Source organism: Lynx rufus, unplaced genomic scaffold, assembly GCF_022079265.1.
Source record: "Lynx rufus isolate CCGP_SWC_20201006 ecotype Redwood Valley unplaced genomic scaffold, mLynRuf1.p SCAF_8, whole genome shotgun sequence".
NCBI classification, from domain to species: domain Eukaryota; kingdom Metazoa; phylum Chordata; class Mammalia; order Carnivora; family Felidae; genus Lynx; species Lynx rufus.
Window position 1 is genome coordinate 60,762,818 of NW_025814896.1, and position 15,544 is coordinate 60,778,361.

At 36.1% G+C, this 15,544-nt stretch overlaps 1 protein-coding gene across 6 annotated transcripts in view; it reads right to left on the reverse strand.

Moving 5' to 3' along the window:
- EIF5B (eukaryotic translation initiation factor 5B) overlaps nt 1-15,544 on the reverse strand; it is an 89,866-nt gene that overhangs the window by 41,618 nt on the left and 32,704 nt on the right. For all 6 annotated transcript variants that reach the window (XM_047069897.1, XM_047069896.1, XM_047069895.1 and 3 more), the window contains 5 exons: nt 13,302-13,427; nt 13,117-13,201; nt 11,794-12,466; nt 9,020-9,237; nt 8,295-8,445 (listed from right to left, as the gene is read on the reverse strand). In XM_047069897.1, the coding sequence (XP_046925853.1) occupies nt 8,295-8,445; nt 9,020-9,237; nt 11,794-12,466; nt 13,117-13,201; nt 13,302-13,427 (1,253 nt within the window). The remainder of the gene's footprint in view (nt 1-8,294; nt 8,446-9,019; nt 9,238-11,793; nt 12,467-13,116; nt 13,202-13,301; nt 13,428-15,544) is intronic.

Sequence of the window (15,544 nt, forward strand, 5' to 3'; positions counted from 1 at the left end):
TTTAGGACGAGGCTTTTGGGTTTTTGTTTTTGCATATAGATTCCCAATTGTATCAGTTGTTGCTAATACTGTATTTTACTTAACAAACTGCCTTTTACCTATGACAGAAAAAAAACAAACTGACCATATACAGACTATTATATTGATCTATTTGTCTTTATTGCTGCTTTTGCCATTATCACACTGTACTGATGACTGCAGCTTTACAGTAAGTCTTGAAATCAGGTACAATATTCTGAGTCTTTCAAGTATATTCTTTTCGAAATTATTTTGGCCATTCTAACTCCTTCATCTCTTCATACACACTTTAGAAATAGCTTATAGATACTCATAAAATATCCTACTGCTGACTGGGATTGCACTGAATCTACAGATCATTTCGGAGAACTGATTATCTTAACAATATCGTTTTCCTATCCATGAATGCAACATTTCTCCATTTACAAAGTTCTCTGATTATTTTCGTGTTTTTTTTTTATAGTTTTCAGCATATAGGTCCCACAAATATTAGAATTATAACTGTTTCAATGTATTTTTGGGGTGGGGTGCTATTGTAAATAACACGGTTTTGATTTTCAGCTGTTAATGGCTAGCATACAGATATACAATTGGTATTTGCATGCTGGCCCTATCTATAACTTTGTTAATCTCAATTATTGGTTGTAGGGTTTCATGTTTTTTCAGTGGTATCTCACAGTAGTTTCTATGTAAACAATTGTCATCTGTAAATAGAGTTTTACTTCTTCCTTTCAATCTGTATGTGTTTTACTTTTTTTTCTTTCTTTCCCCTAATTACAACTCTAGGATGTTCCAGTACAATGTGGAATGATTGTGGTGAGAATGGACATCCTTGCCTTAATTACAATATTAGGGTTTAGCAGCCATAATTCATCATTAAGTGCAACAATTGTGTATTTTTTTTGTAGATCTCTTTTAGCAAAATAAGGAACTTTTCTATTTTGTGAATTTCTATCATATATGCTTACTGAATTTTGCCAAATGATTTTTCTGCATCCATGTAGTTTTGCTTCTTTAAACACATTTACTGATTTTCAAAATGGAACCAGCCTTCACTCCTAGGATAAAATCCACTTCATCATGATAGATTTTAAGTTTTGATAGTTTGTGTCTTTTAAGGAATGGCCCTATTTTATCTTAAGCTTTTCAATCTATTAGCACAGAGCTGTTCATTATATTGCTTTATCATTTTAACACCTGGAAATCTGTAATGACATATCCCTCCCCACTCTTTCCTCATGGTATCAGTAATTTGTGTCTTGTCTCTTTTTTCTTCTTAGCCAATCTAGAAGTTTATCATTTTTATTGATCTTTTCAAAGTACTAACTTTTGGTTTCAATGATTCTCTATTAAGTCTTGTTTTATACTACATTGTTTTCTGCATTTTTCTTTCTGCCTTTTTTTCTTTTTTAGTTTAAATGGGAAGCTTAGACTATTGATTTGAGACCTTCTTTTTCTAAAACAAGCATTTTAATACTACAAATTCCCCTCTAAGAACTGCTTTAGCTGCACCCCACAAATTTTAATATGCTGTGTTTTCCTTTTTTTTTTTTTCTTCTAATTCAAGATATTTTCTAATTTTCAATAAGAGTTTCTCCTGGGCTCAGGGGTTAATAAGAAATGTGGTTTAATTTCTAAATATTTACTGATTTTGTAGATATATTTCTATTATTCATTTCTAGTTTAATTCTGTTTTGGTCCCCCAGAAAACACTGTAAGATTTCAAATCTTTTAAATGTTTTAGGATTTATTTTATGGCTCCCCAAAAATGGTCTATTTTGGTGAATGTTTGTGAACTTGTAGTTAGGTACACATAAGATTGTTATAAAGTTATGAGGCATTCACTTTTTATCATATGCAATGTAGGTCTTTATTTTTGGTAATTTTACTTGTTCTGAAGTACTTCAGATTAATATAACAACTTCAGCTTTCTTTTGGTATCTGTTTTTACCATTTTATCTATATCAGTACACTTAAGTGGATTTACTGCAGACAGCACATAGCTAGCTGGCTCTTGGTTTCTGACAGTCTCTTTTAATTGATATCTTTAGACTATTCATATTTTAATTATTAATGCAGTTGGTTTTAAGTCTATCATTTTATTATTTGATTTGTTACCTCTGTTTTCCATTTCCCTTTTCACCTCCTGCTTTCTTGTGGATTATTTGAATATACTTTAGATTTCCTTTTTAATTTATCTACTAACTTTTAGTTTTAATCTTATTTAATGGCTGCTACAGAAATTAGAACATTTATAACAGACTTTCCACAGTATACTTAGAATCAGTATTTTACCTGGTACATACATGAGCCATAGAGGTAAATCTGGGTCTTGGGCACACCGGTTTATATCATGGATTAGTTCTTAAAGTTTTGACTATCCTTTTTTGGGTCTCTTCTAAACACACAGAACTATATAGTAAGCCTAGGATTTATGTCCATTCATCAACAGAATTATAGGATTCTTCTGTCACTTCTCCCCCACCCTGCAATTTCCCCTACACTCTCTGGCTCCCAGGAGCCCCTCTTGTCCCTCTGGCCAAAAAATATGAGGTACTCTCAGAACTTTACCCTTTATGTTTTGAAGTTCCATTTAAGTGGAGCTGCTATTTGGCCTCAAAAGTTAAAAAAAAAAAAAAGGGGGGGAGTCCCTTCAAACTCTTCAGACATCAGAGACCCCTTTCCCTGACTCCTCTCTTCAAAAAGAAGTAACCATGTGTGCACCACTCTGTTTTAAAAATAATGATCATTCGGAACACCTGGGTGGCTCAGTTGGTTAAGCATCCGACTTCGGCTCAGGTCATGATCTCGCAAATTTGTGAATTTGAGCCCCACATCGGGCTCTGTGCTGATAGCTCAGAGCCTAGAGCCTGCTTCAGATTCTGTGTCTCCCTCTCTCTCTGCCCCTTCTTCACTTGTGTTCTCGTTCTCTCTCTCTCTCAAAATAAATAAATATTAAAAAAATTCTCACTAAAAAAAAAATAATGATCATTCAACAATGTATGCAATTCAAAGTGAACAAAGAAATTTAAGAATTTTACAGCAGTGCGTGGATGGCCCAGTGGGTTAAGCGTCCAACTCTTGATTCGGGCTCAGGTCATCTCATGGTTTGTGGGATCAAGCCCTGTGCAGGGCTCTGCGTTGACAATGCAGAGCCTGCTTGGGAGTCTCTCTCCCTGCCTCTCCCCCTACTTGTGCTCCCTAGCTCACTCTCTCTCAAAATAAATAAGCTTTAAAAATTTTGTAAAAATATATAAAGAATTTCACAGCTGAAAGGACAGAAATTCTACAACTCCTTTTCCCACATCTCCCACAAGGTCCACAAAAACCTTCACTAGCTCTACTTACTCCATAAATTTTGGACTATGAACTGAAACAGACAATAAAAATTAGAAAATCCAAAATGAAGCCACAGTTGAAAAAAAGGTAAATTCTACCTTTAATCTATCCTTTTCACTTCAGAATAAATGCCTCTAACAATCTGACAGAAACAAGAGAAATTAAAAGTAGATCCTAATTTTTTTTTTTTAACGTTTATTTATTTTTGAGAGAGAGAGAGAGACAGAGCATGAATGGGGGAGGGTCAGAGAGAGGGAGACACAGAATCTGAAACAGGCTCCAGGCTCTGAGCTGTCAGCACAGAGCCCAACGCGGGGCTCGAACTCACGGACCGCAAAATCATGACCCGACCCAAAGTCGGCCGCCCAACTGACTGAACCACCCAGGCGCCCCAGAGTAGATCCTAATTTAACACCTATTCTTCCAAATACTTTAGTAGTAATGAAAAATATGCTACTATTTATATGCCTTTTCATCATCAATATAATTAATCAGCCTTGTTTGTCTTGAATTCTGCAATTTAAGCACTAAAGTAACAAGACATGGCAAATAAATAGCATCAGGTAACCTCCAGCATGTTTCAGAGTAATATGGTCACTGATCTCTATTTAAACATTTAACATAAACATATTTAAAAATCTGTATTTTGGTCTTTGAAAGATACAGTGAAAACATGACACTCACAAAATGTTTTCTTTGTAATGAACTCACAAATAAGATGAAAATTAAGTGCATAGTAAATAGAATAATGCCTCCCCCTGCCCCAAAACATCCAGGTCTTAATCCCCAGGACATGTGAATATGTTACCTAACATGGCAAAAAAGACACTGCAGATGTGAATAAGCCTAAGGACTTGAGATGAGAGACATTATCCTGGATTATCCAAGTGAGCCCAACCTAATCAACTGCATGAGATCCTTTAAAAATGAAGAACCTTTCTCTGAGGTACAGGCTGAAGTCAGAGGATGATGTACCCATGGAAAAATAGTCAGCATTATGCAATACTGATGGCTCTGAAGATGAAAGAAGGGCATCATGAACCAAGTAATATGAATGCCTCTAGAAGACAACAAGGGAATTGGTTCTACCCTAGAAACTCCAGAAAGGAATGCAGGCCTGCCAACACCTTAAACCAGTGAGACCCACATCAGACATCTGATTTAGAGAATTTCAAAGTAATAAATTTTGTGTCTTTTTAAGCTACTAAATTTGTTACAATACAAATAAAAAACTAAGTATAACAGAAGTTTCATTACCATTACAAAACAAAGTCATTAAGTTTACTTTTTTTCAACTATGGCCAGCTTCACAGCTGGTCAAAAGCTGGTCAAAAGTAAGATTCAATGAGAAAGTGACTTATCCCAAATGAAAAGGTTAGTGTCAGATCACAAATCTGTTTTTATTTGAATTCATGGTTCTTACTATCCAGTTTTGAACACTTCATATTTTCTCTTAAATAGAGCAAACAAATAAATTTTGTCAAATTAAGACATGGCAGTACAAACCAATGTCAAATCTGATCTGCAAGTAACATTACTGAATCTGAGGAGAATACATCTTCATCAGTCAACGGTTACTAGTAAATCCCAGACATGGAATGGTTCTCTATTACAATCCTTCCTCTCCATTCCTATAACAAACTCCTAAGAGAGGTTACTTTCCATTTGCTGGATTACTACTGACATAGTCTCACATAGGGCAGAAATTTTATAAAACAATAAAAACTATTTACTGTGGGGTCTTGAATGAAGTCATTAACAGAAGGAAATCACTTAAAATGTTCTTAACTTTAAAGTACTGAATGAACGCATGTATGTAAGTAATGAGATTGGCCAGAATTATAAAATCAGAGCTATCATTTGGTAAGACAAACTAAAATAAAAGGATAAAGCCAGCTGACAATGTGGAGATAATCCAGTTGACCAGAGATATCCCTGCCCAGCAGCCTACCCCTAGTAAGTAAAAGCAGGGACCTGGGAGGAGAAACTGTAAGTTAGATGAACTGAAGGGTGGTCACAGCAACACTGCAGACTTAATCAACAGACTATTCTTCGAGTTAGGGAATGTTTAATAAACTGTTATATTTGTAGTCAACATCAACGTGTGTGTTCAGATATTCCATTCACCTTGCAAACTGAGATTATTACAATCAAATTCACACAGAAACTCTTTGCCTGAAGTGAATTAATTTCAAATTATTTGTAAAGTACTTGCTATACGGTTAGTAGTTACTAGGCTAAAGGCTATAGAACTGACTGAAAATGCTATCTGCTACACAATTCAGAGTAATTATCAGAAAACACCGGCAGATACCTACACTCTCAAACACATTTTGGGCTCAATAAATAAGTTTTATATTGTTCTAGGTAATGAATGTGGTACCTGATCTTTACCCAACAAGGTAGCTTTGAAAGATATGGTGAAACAAAACACTGTAGCTTCTTTTGAGATGACTCAATGAGCATACTATGGAGGCCTTTAATATCAAGCTAAGGAGCTTGGACTTTTTATCAATACATAGGGAATCAGTAAGAGGACAAATATTGAGCAACATTATGAAAAATAAGAGCCCAAGGGGAGAGATGCCACTCGAGAGACCATCTCTTCCAAACCCGTCCTAATGATCATGATATTAAATTACGGGGGGGGGGGGGGGTTCTTGGCTAGCTCTTGATCTTAGGGTCATGAGTTCAAGCCCCACATTGGGGGCAGTGTCTACTTAATTATAATTTTCATCTAATCTCATAAGTACAAGTCAAACTACTCCATAAAACATTTCTAAGAATGGAAAATTATTCCCTGCTTGGTCCCATCCCAATTTCTACATGAGTGCTTTTAGACATCCAAATAGTCACCAGTCAAATCTCGTATCTGGGTGCTAGCTGTACTCATATTTGTTCTCTAATTTCATCTTTAAAAAACTACAGCCCCAATTAAGAATAAACTTTTTGATCCAAGTACTGTGTTTCTCTACATTTACTGCTGCCAGCTGAACATATAATGCATAATAAAGAGGTGGTCACACAGATCAGTTTAAATCTCAGCTCCATGACACTGGGCAAACAGTTTAAACTTGGAGTTTGGGAACGAATGATGGGAATGAAAATACTTATTAGATTCTTATAAGGAAAGAGACAATGTCAAAGGTTTATGACAATATCAGTTACTTAATAAATATGCAATAAATGGTACCTATTACTGTAATTATAGCAAAAACACCAAAATTAGTCATATAAAAAATCTGTGAAATGTAAGAACAAGAAATTAAGAGAGGTCTTCTTCTCAATATTCTTCTCAATGGAGCAGAGAAACTATTTTAAATCATCTTATCTGTCAGAAACATAATTACACGTCCAGATTACGGTCTCTAAACTAAAAGAACTAGGGCTCCTTGTATAAACAGGTGACTTCAGGTCTAGGGCAGAAAATGTGTAAGATGTACCATAGATACCTTGTTGTGTTAGAAAGTGAGGTAGAGGTCAAAGAATACTGTGGTTGTGTGGAAAAAATCAGAGGGACCAACCTAAATGAGGTCCCGCTGGCCAAAGATGGGACAATTTTGAGTATTAAAAAATATAAATGATTTCATGAGATAAAAACATGTAAATTACATAAAACCCCATTAAAATAATACAGATCCAAAAAACAAAATTACACTCACTGATCACCTTTGGAAGTTGCTAAGACATCAATTTATTATCCTGAGGATTAATGAAGGAAAATAATTAAGCATTTATCCTGGCTTTCCTGCGTGAACTGTATTTCAGGGAAAGTTTTTCTTTAAACAAAGATTATAGCTAATAAATGCAAAAGGAATGACAGTATATCACAACTTTGCAATTCCTAATGAGCTCCTTGATACAGGCAATGATCACTAATTGGATATTAAATTATTAGGTGAAAAATCAGTGGATTACTTGTATAATGGACAAAGCTGCCAATACCTAACCCAATAATCAATCTTGGTATCACCAAAAGTGAGACAACCAGATCACATGCCTCCGGACATGAGGCAACAGGAAGTACATAGTACCACTTGGAAAAGCCAAGCTGCTAGATATAGGAAATTTTAACAGATAGAGAAGTTTATTAGCCAATACCAGGAGAATGCAATTAAACAAATTCAGAATATGAGAAATTCCAAATAACCCAGTATCTACAACTAATAAATGGCATACCAAAACCAAGAATGGGTAATAGTATCAGTGAGAGACAGACATATCAACCAAAGGCAACGTGTGGATCTAATCTGGATCCTGATTCAAACAAACAAATTATAAAAAACACTGTGGATACAAGGGGAAAAACTATAGACAACCAGATGCTATCAAGAAATTAATTTTGTTATATGTAATAATCTACTTAATGTAAAAAAAAAAAAGTCCTCATTTGTTAGTAAATAGGAGTAAAATAATAAAGTAAAAAGGAGTGAAATAATATGGTGTTTAAAATTCACTTTAAAATACTTGAGGAAAAAAAGTCAGTGGAGAGCGAGAGAAAACAAGAATGGTTAAATACTGACAACTGTTGAAACTGAGTAACAGATACTTGGTGATTGATTTTACTGTATTCTCTTTGTTTATTGTGGGGGAAACAAAAACTTATTTACAGACATACTATCATTTACACATAAATTTTCATCATCATATAGAAGTCACCTCCCTAAATAATGTAATTATCTTACCTATTCTTTACACTTTTCTTTAAGTAAGCTCTATACCCAACCTGGGGCTTGAATGCATGCCCTGAAACCAAGAGATGCATGGTCTACCAACTGAGCCAACCAGGTGTCCCTCTTCTTTACATTTTTATTTGACTTTTTCCACAGCATTTTCATAGAAATTCTCTGACTTCTACTCTCCTTTTGACAATTACAGACCTATAACTGCATGACAGAAGCTTCTAGACTATTCAGTTAGTTAAAAATACTACTTACCCTGAGCTTGTAGAAGTTTAAGAGTAGCTTCAGCTCTGGCTCTGGCTTCTCTCTGGGATTTAGTTAAAAGTTTCCCTTCTTTTTTCAAGCGTTCTTTTCGTTCTTTTTCTTTTTGCTTTTTCCTTTCTCTCTTTTCTTGTTCTAGTCTTTCCTGCATAGGAGTACATATCAGACAAAAATTGTATTGACATAATTATGAAATTTAAATGTCAAGAACACAAATTCAAACAAAGCTCTTGAAATACATGCAAAGTATTACATTATGAATACCCAAATGAAAATAAATATTAGTTTTTAAATGTTTACATAATTATGTTTGAGACAACACGAGCAAAGGAGGGGCAGAGAGAGAGGAAGAGAGAGAATCCCAATGCAGGGCTCGAACCCACAAACTGTAAGATCGTGACCTGGGCTGAAATCAAGAGTTGGATGCTTAACTGACTGAAATACCCAGATGCCACAAATGAAAATACTTCAACAGTGTACATAATAATTATTAATTAACATCATATGAGAGTAGACCAAGTATTGGAGTGGATATATAACCAACTTCTGCACCTAAGTAAATAAAGGTAGAATTTTCTATATTGCTTCATCTTATTGTTTACATCTGAATAATAATGTAATTGAATTACCATACAACTATGACATTTTTAGAATAAGAAGATTAAAGATATCTTACAGAGCACAGACTTTAAATTAAACACAACTTCATGAAAACATACCTCTTCTTTACGTTTAGCTTCTAACTCTTCAAGCCGTTTTATGCGTTCCTCCTCTTCTCTCTTTTGTCGTTCTTCTTCTTCTTTAAGCTTAGCCAGAGCTTCTTGCATAGCTTTAACTGTGGCTTTGCTAGGTCCCTTTTTCTTCTCCTTCTCTTTTTCTTCCTTTTCTCCTTTCTTTTTCTTCTTATCTTTTTTCTTTTTGTCTCCTTCATTGTCATCTACCAAAAAAGAACAGAGGCAAAGTGTTTTTTAAAAAGTGGTTTCCTAACACAGTGATAAGCAGCCCCCAGAATTCAAAGACCATATTGGGCTGAGGTTGATGCCAGCAGCAGGGTAAGGTTTCTCGAGAGGTACAGAACAGCTCCAAAAAACTGAGTTGGCTTCAATGCTAGCATTGCTCTAAATTGTCCTGGGATATCCAATAAGACAGGAGGATTCAGTCAGCAGGAAGAAGACATACTGTATCTAATGTATCACTTAATCCACGGTATCTTAATTCCTGCCGAAATTTAGTAGATAGTTTTACTTCTAAAAGAGGATGGGGGCGCCTTGGTGGCTCAGCTGGTTAAGTGACTTCAGCTCAGGGCATGATCTCACAGTCGTGAGTTCAGCCCCACGTCAGGCTCTGTGCCAACAGCTCAGAGCCTGGGGCCTGCTTCAAATTGTGTCTCCCTGTCTCTCTGCCCCAACGCCGTTCGCACTCTCTCTCAAAAATAAAATAAAAACATAAAAAAAAATTTTTTTTAAAGAAGAGGAGGATAGGAATGATGCCTACCTTAAGGGGATATTAGAAAGATAAAATATAGGGGCACCTGGGTGGCTCAGTCGGTTGAGCATCCGACTTCAGCTCAGGTCATGATCTCACACTCCGTGAGTTCAAGCCCTGCGTCGGGCTCTGTGCTGTCAGCTCAGAGCCTGGAGCCTGCTTCGGATTCTGTGTCTCCCTCTCTCTCTGTCCCTCCCCTGCTCATGCTCTGTCTCTCTCTGTCTCAAAAATAAATTAATAAAAACATTAAAAAAAAAAGATAAAAATATAGATAACTATCTTCTAAGAACTCTAGAGCATTATGCTAAAGAATTAAAGTTTATGAAGCTACTTTTGTGGTATTACTCTTCAAAGATGTCCAGATAATACAAATTTGGTTAAGAAAGATATGTCAATTTTTCCATTAAAAGTTTTCTAGTCTTAAAAAAAGCTGTATGAGGGGCACCTGGGTGGCTCAGTCGGCTAAGCGTCCGACTTCAGCTCAGGTCATGATCTCGCAGTTTGAGACTTCGAGCCTCGCGTAGGGCTCTGTGCTGACAGCTCAGAGCCTGGAGCCTGCTTCAGATTCTCTGTCTCCCTCTCTCTCCGCCCCTCCCCTACTTGCACTCTCTCTTTCTCTCAAAAATAAATAAACATTGAAAAGAAAATTTTTTTAAACAAGCTGTATGAATCATTTGATCTTTATTCTTCTGAAAAAGAAGAATTCTAGCTAGAAAGCTTACTTTTTATTAATTGGTTCTACCAAAAAAGAAAACAAAACTTGGCTCACAGTTGCTTAAAAAATGTTAATTAATTTTAGCATGTTTTTGCTTTTGTATTTCATAGATTAAATTGGGCTTTTAAAAACAGGAAAAGAATTCATTATCTGATACTGAGACATCAAAAGGAATATATCACTTTAGACCTTCCAGTATTTGTCAGCACTGAAACTGTTTTCACAGTGAAATTCTATAAAAATCCTAGTCTGTACACAAACCATTTTAGACATTTTAAACTATATATATATATATATCAATGTTTAACAATGAAAATCAAAAGTACTTACTTACTTTCTTAATTAATTAAAGTAAGCTTCATGCCCAGCTTGGAGTCCAATATAGGGCTTGAACTCATGACCCTGAGATCAAGAGTTGGATGCTTAACCCAATGAGCCACGCAAGCATCCCTAGATGTAATTTTTGTTTTATTTTATTTTTTTTTAAATTTTTTTTTCAACGTTTATTTATTTTTGGGACAGAGAGAGGCAGAGCATGAACGGGGGAGGGGCAGAGAGAGAGGGAGACACAGAATCGGAAACAGGCTCCAGGCTCTGAGCCATCAGCCCAGAGCCCGACACGGGGCTCGAACTCACGGACCGCGAGATCGTGACCTGGCTGAAGTCGGACACTTAACCGACTGCGCCACCCAGGCGCCCCGATGTAATTTTTAAAAGGCTTCTTCCCACCTGGGTGGTTCAGTCGGTTAAGTAACTGACTTCAGCTCAGGTCATGATCTCACAGTTCGTGGGTTTAAGCCTGGCATGGGGCTCTGTGCTGACAGCTCAGAGCCTGGAGCCTGCTTCAGTTTCTGTGTCTCCCTCTTTCTCTGCCCCTCCCATGCTTACGCTGTTTGTCTCTCTCTCTCTGTCTCTCTCAAAATAAATAAACATTAAAAAAAATTTTTTTAACGCTTCTTCTTACAACTTAAGTCCCTTTACAACCAAGGACAAAAAACAAAATTTCTGGGGCCACCTGGGTGGCTCAGTTGGTTAAGTGTCCAACTCTTGATTTTCATTCGGCTCAGGTCATGATCTCACAAGTCGTGAGATCAAGCCCTGCAGTGGGCTCCACGCTTACAGCACAGAGCCTGCTTGGGATTCTCTCTCCCCTCCACTTCACCCCTGCTTGCGCACATGTGAGCACACACTCTCTCTCAGAATAAACATATAAACTTAAAAAAAAATGACCTTGGGGCGAAACTCAGACTGTGAGTCCAAGCCTACAGCCCTTTCCTTAATAATATTACCAACCTTCAGCAGCTGTGGGAGTCTCTCCTTTCTCTTCAGAAGTAGGGACTGCTCCAACATCAAGGGTCACTTTGGATTTTATAGTTTCTTCTTCAGATTTCTTTTGAGATTGTTTACTCTGATCCTTTTTCCCAGTCTCTAGCTCTTCTTTTTCTTTCAGCTTCCGCAGTTTTGCTTTTTCTTCATCTCGCTTTTTTCTTTCCCGTTCTTTCTTTTCCGCCTTCTTTTGGGCCACTGTCTTAATTCTGAAGGAGGAGTCGTCATCTTCATTCCCACTCTCCACATTAGGACCTGGCTTATTTTTTTGATTTTTTTTCTGTCCTTTTCTAGACTGCAAAAATTCATCTGATTCATCACCACTTTCACCCGAAGAATTTACTCTGGAACGCTCTTTAATTCTTTTACTGTTATCCTCATCATCTTCTGAGCCATCCCCTTTTTTACTTGATTTCTGAGCTTTCCCTTTAGCTTTTTTAGAAAGTTTATTAAAATCATCATCATCATCATCACTCCCAGAGTACATTTCCACTTTTGGCTTTGCAGATTTTTTCGATTTTGAATCTTTATCTTCCCATTCTTCACTATCATTATCATCAAAACTTTGTTTTTTGCCTTTCTGTCCTTTCTTTTTTTTATCTTGTTTTGAGGTGGATTCTTCTTCATTATTTTCTGTTGGCTAAAACAATTCCATTGTTAAAAATATTAAGTTCTATTTTATGTTTTAAAATAACTGAGACTCCTCAATCATGTACTTTATTAAGTATGCATAGAAAAAATTCTCCAAATAACTTCAAAATAAGGTCGTTTTTTTCAAGAATATAAAACTCAATCAAGTACCAGAAGCCAGCCTAGACCTCAGGCACATTTCACATTCACTGTAAATTTCAGAATCCAGGTGCTCTGAAACAAGTACTAATCATCAGTCCACATTTACTACCTTCTTCAAATGGTATACAAAGCCTACAAGGAAGCTGAATGAAAAAAAATATGTCTATCACTTTCCAATTACTTTAGGTTATCCAAATTCAAAGAATGAAAAAGAAAGATCAAAGAACACTGGAGACAGAGACAGGAACATTTTATCTCCAAATGTACCAATTGTGAACGAGCAACATATCACAAAATACCTCTGAAATCCCAAATAAAATGTCTTTGTATCTGTGTTGGGTTTTACAACGTATTTCTTTCTTAAAAATTGTTTTCCCCCTTTGGCAGCAGAAACTATAGAAACTTTTAATTAACATATTCACACTGCTCGAAAGCTTCTAAAAGGCAGCTCCCTAAAACTGGCACTAGGATGCAGAATAGGTAACAAGGGTCTTTCACCTTTACTGCAGCACTTTCTCTGTCAGCTTTGATGCCTTGAGCTTCCCAAGACAATTCTTCCAGTTCTTTCAGGATATCATCTTCACTAGAAAGGATTAAAATATATTTTGAGGCACCAAATTAATTTAATAAGTGAATCTAATACCAAAGCTAATAAAAATCAAATATATTTAAAATATACTTACTCAAAGTCTTGCCTTTTTTTCTCCTTTTTCTTTTTCCCCTTTGACTTTTGAGGTTCCTGTTCCTTGGCAGCACCAGCTCCTTCTATTTCTGCAGCCAAGGCATCAAGATCAATGTCATCCTTGGCACTTAAATGAAAACAAAGAAGACCTAAATGTTACTCAAGAGCAAAATAATCTACCACATTACAGAGACATATATCATTTTGACTTTTCTCATTAGCAGCCCAGTGAGAAAAATCATTTGGCAAGTTCTTTCATGACAACACTTGAGTTGTATCTACTTATCAGCCTCCCGCATCTATTTCGAGAACACGCTCAAATCAGAAAGAACTATAATCAGGAAGTCCAGGAAAATCTAGGTAAACAAGAGAAAGAAATTAACTTTTGCTGATAACAAAGTTTATATGTACCTAAAGGAATTATTTATAAAATGGAGAGAGCTTAAAAGATAAAATGAGTCTTATTACTTTATTTGTAATAGCAACAGCTAAATATTTGAACACCTATTCAATTTTTACTTGGAATAGCAAAAATTTTAGAGCTGGAAGAAACTTTAGAGACCATCTAGTCTGTCACTTTACCAACAGGAAAACTAAGATGCACAAAGTTTGAATGCCTTGAGCAAGACAACCACACATCCAAATCTAAATGAATTAGAAATGATTCACTAAATAAAACACAAAAACATCTAAAACCCCAGAACCAAATCTCACAATGTTTTACATTCTTGATTTCATTTCTGGTTCTATCCCACAATGTCCTCACCTACAAATACTGGAATAAATCAAACTAAGTTCCGGTTAAAAACTACAGAAAATCCAGGAGGTCAAAGATGTACAAATATGAAAGGTAGATGAATCCAAATAAATGATACAATAAGAAAACAAAGACTTAATGCATCATGACCCCCACTCTGCAGACCTTGTTTATAAAGATGTTTCATTTCAGTAAAGAAAATTTCCTAATTTAAGATTTACAAGACACTGAGGATATAAAATTTATTCCCAAGGATCTTAGAAGAGACATCAAATCAGTAAGCCAGAAATTTGCAAAATGCCAAATGCCAAGCAGTGAAGAAATTTATGCTTTTATAATAGTTGTCTACAACAAATATATTACCTTTTTCCTATATTTTAGACAGTGTATTTGAGGAAGATTATAGAACACTGAGCACTAGAGATGACTTCCTAAAGCACGAAATCCACAATCAGAAAGTCAGACCCTTCCTGGTTGAGGACAGACCTGGAACCAAGTACTGAAGGAGGAACAAGAGTTAGCTGGACAAAGTAGGTGTGCCCATCAGACACAAGGAGTACAAAAACCTAAAGACAAAGTGCATGGTATCTTAGGAAGACTCATAAAGGGGTATCTGAACCAACTGAGATGTTTTTCATAAGTTATGGATTTCGTGATCCAACCCAAGATCAAGGGACCCAGTAATGGGCTAGGAGTTTAGCAGTGTATCTTTAGCCATCTTTCCAGGTGACTGTGGGTTCAATTTGAAATATTCTTCTTAATAAATGTAGAAACCAAGGTACAGAGAATTTAACTTAGGATCACACAAGGAAGAGATGGAATTTGAACCCAGAAGTTCTGATTCTACTGTCAGAGCTCTTAACTCTGCTTACAAAGTCAAATTTGCATTTTAGAAAGCTACCTTTGGTATGAGTAGCAGGGCAGAATCCCAACTAGTTAGGAAGCAGGAAAACCAGTTGGTAGGAGCTTTTATAGTTAATTATAATGAGAAATGATCAACACCTGACTTGTAGTAGTTGCAAGCAAGATGATAGAAGATAAATATTAAGGGGATCAATCAGTAGCACTTAAGTGACCAACTGGATGTATTGTATATAGAAGGGAAAGAATCAAGAACCATCCTTAGGTCTCATTAAGTAACAGAAACCAAAGCCTAGCCAAGCTCAACCAGCACTCTCCAAAGGCATCTCTGCCACTATGTCACACCACAGCAGCTTATAAAAACAGGGTGAGATGGGAAGATGGTTAATGATTGAAGCTTGTCACCTCACCTCCAAAAATTTGCCATCTCTTACCTGAACTATATTCATCTCATCAGAATAGCTTGTGACTGGATATATTTCCAGACCACTCATTAACAAACATCTCCAGAGTAACAGTATATAGGACTGCATCTGTATGCTGTTGAGTCTGAAAGGCTTCTGGCCAGTTATAAAAGACTGACAATTTTTGAGTGCTTATCATGTATCAAAGCACTGTGCTGTTCA